A 6,936-nucleotide genomic window follows, 5' to 3' on the forward strand; every position below is an offset into this window, starting at 1 on the left:
GTGAGGGGCTTGGAGCACAAGCCATATGAAGAACGACTGAGGGAGCTGGGGTTGTTCAGCCTGAAGAAAAGGAGATTCAGGGGTGACCTTATCACTCTCTTCAACTTCCTGAAGGGTGGCTGTGATGAGCTTGGGGTCGGTCTCTTTCTCCAGGCAACAACAGACAAGAACAAGAGGACAGTCTCAAGCTGCGACAAGGGAGATACAGACTAGAATTAAGGAGAGAGTATTTTACAGAAAGAGTGGTCAAATACTGGAATCATCTACCCAGGGAGGTGGTGGAGTCACCATCCCTCGAAGAGTTTAAAAAAAGACTGGATGTGGCACTTGGTGCCATGATCTAGTTGAGGTGTTAGAACATGGGTTGGACTCAATGATCTTAAAGGTCTCTTCCAACCTAGAATTTCTGTGATTCTGTGATTCTTGCAGAGCTCTGTCTTGACTTCATATTCAGTGAGATATTTGTCAACAGTTTTTTGGTCAAATCTGTGGTCAATTTGAAGTAAAAACTTGACCTGGTAATGCAAAGTTGAAGGTTAGCTGTGATTCAGCTAAATTGAGTTGTTCCAGGTAAAGAAATTTCAATTTACTTCTTCATATAAGTTAGTTATAAAAGTCAGCTGAAATTAAAATCTAATGAACCAATCAAAACACAGCTGTCTTGGCAATACCACTGAAGGACTGCTGTGACATATTACATATGATGGTTTGGCAAATGCAGATACTGGAAAGTAATTTTCAGCAAGTCAGTTGACACTGAAAATGGGTCGTTGCACTGGTCCTCTCAGACAAGAAAGTGGGGAAGAGAAGACACCCTCAAGTCAGGAGTGTAGGTGGTTGACCTTGCCCTTTCCTTCCAGTTTTGACAGTGCACTGCACCCTCATGGGAATGTGAGATTAACTTCCCTATTAATCTTCTCTTGTCCCAACTGTCTCTTTCTATTCTATTCTATGTTTATTTTTTCCTCTGTTCCTTTTATTAATTCTCATTTAAGTCTGGCTTGAGCTATCTAGGACTGCTTGTCTTACAACAGCAGTGTGTGCTGGTAATTTACTGAACTGCATCTTTTGGACTGCTAAGTCCTAAATGGCATAAATACACCTGAATGGTGTATTGATATGTTGTGTGGGGGGTTGTGTTTACTTTCAGTTTGTTTGGTGTGTGGGTAAATCATGGTATCCTTAAGTAAGTTAGATGCTGTCTCAGGTTGGGGATTTCATTCATTTTCTTTTTGAATACTTGTTGTGTTGGAATTTCATCTGGCTTCACTAAAGCAGGAAATAAAAGCAACTTTGACTTCTTTCTTTGAAGAACAGCTACAGTCTCCTAATTCTGTGTGAAAGTTAACATAGAGGGAGCATGAGAAGGAACAAATGGATTTCTGCAAAAATTACCTAGAAGTAACAAGCAAGATGAATATCTAATGGACTGTGCTATAGTAGAATATTAATCTCAACTTCCTCCTTCTTCAGGTGGTTATGCAACAGCTTTTTAATCTGTTACAAAGCTCATAAAACCTTTCGTGATAATTTTGTCATTGAGAGACATTCCTTATGGTCAAACCCTACAAGGCATATTTGAAGTGGAAAAAGAAGTGATTCTTCTAACTTTCTGGATGTAAACATTTTGGAAGCTCTAGCTTCATGGTGGAGAATGTGTGAATCACTTTGAAATTACTTTGAAAGTTTCATAGGAAGTTTGGTTATTTATCTCATTCCACTATAGACAGATATGGCCTCATTATGTTTGTTCTTTCATATTTCAATTTTTGTCCCAGGGTTTTGCTAGAATGGGTTCAGCGATTGGGTGTGAGAAAAGTCAAGACTGGGGATCTGCTGGTTTTGGAGGTGTATTTAAGGTGGACTGGATCCGAAAAGAAAGCATTCCTTTTCAGTTTGCACACCATTTGCTCAACCCATGGAATGACAGTAAGAAAGTACAGATAAGTAGGGATGGCCAGGTAATGTTACTCTCTTCTGAAGTTTTCTTTATTTGGTTGAATGTATTTGGTGTATTTTTTATTAGCTTGTTCAGCCTTGACATTTATCTCCTCTTGTTTGTGTATCTGCTGATCTGAATTCACAGTTCATTAGTGTATTGTACCTTCAGCTAATGCAGAATTACTGCTGAAGTAATGGAAACTTCTGATAAAATCAAAAGTTTCTTGCTTATGTGTTAAAAAATTTATTTAAAGGTGGATGCTTCCAAAAAGAAGTTGTTTGGTTTGATTTTTAGTTTGTAATTTAGTTCTGGAGGTTTGTTCCCTATTTGCTTGAGATGTGTTCTCTTAGATAGTCTGTTACACCCAAATAACTGTTCAAAATTATTAATTTTTTTCTGTAAAGCCTGAAGAGAATCCTGAGGTTTAAGGTAGAGTGAAGCTTAGGACAGTTCTTGTACTTTTTACAGCTCTAAAAATGCAACTAGAAAAAGCCAAAAAATTGGTACAAAATTTCTGTGTGGCAGTTTCTGCCCTCTCCCCATCCCCTCCCTGAACATCTCCTTAAGGATTCAAGAGCTAAAGTTTTTGTTTTACTTTCTCTCCTTCACATCCTCTCTCCAGCTGTAAGAAACTGGAGGAAAGGAGAAGTACAAGGAAAGGATGGCCACTGTATTTCCTGTGACCTCTGTTTCCATATTCTCCACTACACTTGATGGAATTCAACTTAAAAGATGTGGAAAATAATGATCTCTAGTTAGTAAGTGACTGATCTGTGGGAGGTACAAAGTGTCTGGCGCACCTGTTCTTGTGTATGGTGGTAGGGTGTTCACTGGGAATTGTCTTTGTGAGAACTGACAATTCACTGTCAATGAAAACACCCCAAACAGCCTGTAGGCCAGGATGGCTTGTGAAAGTTTTTACCTCTTGCTCAGCCCTAGTAAGAATACCTTGCTTTGCTGCGAGTTCTAATGTTTGTCCCAATAGCAAAAGAGATGAGCTCTTCCAGAAGGGTTGAAAGCAATAACCAGCAACGTCATCTAACAATTCAGTAATAAATAGTTTCTATGTGCTCAGTAGTAGCAGTGCAGTTAACTTCCCTGATTTCCTGATCATTTCTAGGAGCTGGAACCACAAGTTGGAGAGCAGTTGCTGCAGCTTTGGGACCGTATTCCATTGTCAGGAAAAAAACTGACTGAGCACACCAAGTAATGTGACAGAGGTAGTTTTCCATGCATTGCTTGCTGGTTCTGTGGTAGAAGAAGACCCATGCAGATACAGTGTATCATCACAGTACTGTCTTTTCTTTATAGCTTGTGGAAGAGCAAGTACACTTGGTACTAAATATTCTATTCATTTTTTTTCTCACCTGGTTTAGGTTGTTGAAACGTCAGCCATGAGAACCAGCAGCATATCTACAATAAAGATGAGGAAGAAGGTGACGCAACAGCCTCCTGACATTCTTCCTCATGCTGGGCAGCTAGAAATGGAAAAATAAGAGGGAATTGTGTTATTTTCAGTGTTTACTTGCCAGCCTGTTTTTTGACTGAGTTGGTTTTTTTACAGGAGTGTGCAGTTGATACTTGAAAATACAGTTAAGTTGAAAACAAAGTTTGAAACAAGGGACCTCATGTAAGTTGTCTGTGGGTTTAAGATAGCATAACAGATAGTTTAAGTATGCAGTTTACAGTTAAAGCTTACTCAACCCAGTAAAAGGTATGAGAATGTAAATGTTAATTAATCAGTCTTGTGGTTCGGTTAAAAAAAAAAACTAACTCCAAATATGCTGAAAGGCTCCTTAAGTGTACTTCCACATCCACAGTGCAAGAGAGCAGAATATATTCATACAAATAACTAAGCAGCTGGAAATGTTAATTTTTAATTTATTTAAAGATAATTTTTAAAATTTTGTTTATATTTATTTTATTTTGGTTTTGTTTGTATTTATTTATTTATGTGTTTATTTATTGTTAAATTTAATTATTTTAAATTAATTTAATTTAAATGGAAAAGAAGGAGCATGAGACTTTTGAGATTGGGTGTGTCCACTGATGTTTCTAGTTTCAGTTACTTTTCACCTTTAAGACGTGACTCACCTTTGAGAAGCTGAAACAGTCTTTCAGAGGCCTGTGGCCAAGTGGTACTTCAGGCAGTGTTACAGGATTTGTATTTCTTTAAAAAACAATAAAAATCTTTAGCAGTACAATTTCCTTGATCATTTAACATTGTCTTCATGCTTTCTTTCAAGTTGTTTCTTTTTCTTCCACACCACTCCTATCTTGGTTTATTTGGCTTTTTCTTAGTCCTTAACATACTGTACTGCAAGGCTGGTATAAATGGGTGTGATCACTGTCAGCAGTGTTTGTGGTCATTCTTAGGTTAAACCAAGATTTTTTTCTGCTTCTGAGCCTCCACCTGTTTCCTCTTGTCTGTTCAGGATATTACGCCATGCATTCATTTTGCATTTTGTGTGGTGACTTCCACACATGACCCATCAGTTTGACCTTTGCCAAGACTCACTGGGTGCCTGTAAGGCTGGTATGCCCAAGAAATAGTTTCTCAAGACAGTGCATAGAAGGGAGGCATGAGGCTCTTCCTGCCTTTTACAGTACTTGCAGGCCTGTGCCCATCCAGGAATGTGGGGCAGTACTGCCGTGTACAGATTCACAGGGCCCTGTGCACTCTAGAGACAGAACTGGTACAGAGAGGGAGCACGGGCGAGTGTAAAATTTGGCTAACCAGAGAAGAGTCCAGCCGTAGCATTTGCATTCCACAAGCCACTGGCCAGCATAGGTGGCTTGTGTGGAGAAGAGATTGTACCCTGCTGCCTGACAGATGTGGTCATGTATGTCTTTGTATGCTCAGATGTTAGATGCAGCCCAGTCATGGTGGATTGTGTAATATTATTATCACCCAAATAACTGTACTACTGACCTGTATTTTCTCATGCACTGCATTCAGATGTGGACTGATTGTCCCTTAAGCTGTTGGTCTGGTGTCTGTAACCATCTACTTTTAGCAGGGCTGCCTAAAGCCCTTACATTCTGGTAGCAGAAGTGAATTGCCACTTTCTGTGATGATTCCAACAATATCAGCCTCCAGAAGAATTCCAGCCCTACCGCATAATATTTAGAGACAGACACCTGACCTGCCTGTGAGTGTGATGAGTGTGATCATCATACCTGATCTGAAAACTAAAGCAGAGTGAAGGGCAAGGAGCTGAATCTATCTGAAAAATAGCAAGGCAGCAGCGGCCAGCAATTCAACAGAATCCCTGCATTGATGACAATAAATGGGAGAAATGACCCATCACCATCTCCTCAGCAACAGTAAAAATTCCACTTTGGAGATTGTTCTGCCTTAAATGACACACTAAAATGCTAAGGAAATTAACACAGAGCCATCCCACACTTGAGAGACAGGAGAGTTGCCAGGTCCTGTTCCTTGCTGCAGACAAGACCGTGGCATCATGGAAATGTGAAACCTTGTAAAATAATAATTCAGGCCTTGCTGCTTTGGCTGGTACAGCTAACAGCTAGCCTGATAAGTTCCCTTGAGAAAGGAATTTTAACAGTCAGTTTATGTATCCGTTTGCATATCAGTCTGTTCTTGTGGGAAAACAATTTGCACCATGAGGAGGAAGATTCTACCTGTATGAAAGACTGCCGCGGTTTGAGAGGAAGTAGGTTTTCTGGGATATGCTTTGGTCACCAATAGGTGTTCAGATTTTAATATTGGCACCTGGTGTGGCCACTGGGGACAAGGGATACGCCTCTGAGAATACAGGGGTTAAAAAGCAAAGCACTCCTATGGGAAGTTCTCCTGGGTTTTGGTGGGGAAAGAGTTCGGATCTCTCCCCTGTCTGGCTGCTGCTCCTGGGCGGGGTAGGAGCAGCCATGCAGCCGGGTGAGGTAGGCTGGGGCCTTGGACAGATGGGAGGTGAAGAGGCCCCGACATGGAAGGGTGGGAGAAGCACCAGGAGGCATCAAGCAGCCCTCCCAGGAGAGAGAGAGAGAGAGTACAGCCTGTGCCTGTGACTGCTACCTTGGAACTTGATAACGTGCTGGCAGCACAGCCGAGAAGGAGAAGAAGGTGGGCGTGTGCGACAAGGTGTCTGGCCACTGTGAGAGTCTCTGGGTGGTCAGAGCCCGAGTTTTTTAACTCTTCTTTGGACAGTTAAAACTTTGCAGAACATTAACCTTTTCTAGAAGAGAGATAGAGATTAAATGGAAGAAGGAAATGTGCAAGTGTGAAGGTCTGAGCAAGTGAGAGATGTCAGGAGAGTAGAGAAGAATCCTAGGTGGGAAGAGATGATCGAGTGGCCTTGGCTGGACTCTTCTTGTATAGGCATGGACAGAACCATGTTTCCTGTGACACAGAGACTGCATCCAGGGGGAGGCAATGCCTCAGAGCCAAGAGGGTTCAGTGTTGGTACCCCTCGGCCCCAGGGGGTGAAATTTGGGGGAGACAGGTGTCCCAAAGGTGAGACTGTGCTCTTTTTGGAACGGGACAAAGCATCCTTAAAAAGACGACCCTAGAAGCAGCTCTGGTCTGTGTGCAGTGGTGAGAGCACTGGACATGGAAGGAAGAGGTCATGATGGGAAATGTTCTGCAGGTGGTGCCAGGAGTGACATGGAAACCACGAGGTTTCAATGGTGTTTCCAGGGGTAGCCTATGGCACAAGAAGGACTCCTCTCCTCTTGATGAACTGAGAATTGATTGTCTGAAGGATGGTAATGGACCCAGAGTTGGTGATTTGGGGGATACATATATTAGAAATTTGGTGGGGGGAGGAGGAAATGTTTTTGGAAAGTTTTCATTTTCCCTGTGTGTTTCTTGTTAATTAGAGTTGTAGTTTAGTTAATAAAGTTTTCTTGTCTTTATTTCTACGTGGGGGCCTGCTTTGCTTATTCCTGGTCACATCTCACAGCAGACGCCAGGGAGAATGTATTTTCATGAGGACACTGGCATAGCGCCGGTGTCAAACCATGACACT

The 6,936-nt window shown here is 41.6% G+C and overlaps 1 protein-coding gene across 1 annotated transcript in view; it reads left to right on the forward strand.

Moving 5' to 3' along the window:
- Positions 1 to 4,146, forward strand: part of YTHDC2 (YTH N6-methyladenosine RNA binding protein C2) — a 30,470-nt gene extending 26,324 nt beyond the window's left edge. The window contains exons 27-29 of the mRNA XM_063180517.1: positions 1,779 to 1,961; positions 3,063 to 3,162; positions 3,319 to 4,146. Coding sequence (XP_063036587.1) covers positions 1,779 to 1,961; positions 3,063 to 3,152 — 273 coding nt within the window. The 3' untranslated portion in view covers positions 3,153 to 3,162; positions 3,319 to 4,146. The remainder of the gene's footprint in view (positions 1 to 1,778; positions 1,962 to 3,062; positions 3,163 to 3,318) is intronic.
- The last annotated feature ends 2,790 nt before the right edge of the window (positions 4,147 to 6,936 follow it).

This window comes from Melospiza melodia, chromosome Z (genome assembly GCF_035770615.1).
Source record: "Melospiza melodia melodia isolate bMelMel2 chromosome Z, bMelMel2.pri, whole genome shotgun sequence".
Lineage (NCBI taxonomy): Eukaryota > Metazoa > Chordata > Aves > Passeriformes > Passerellidae > Melospiza > Melospiza melodia.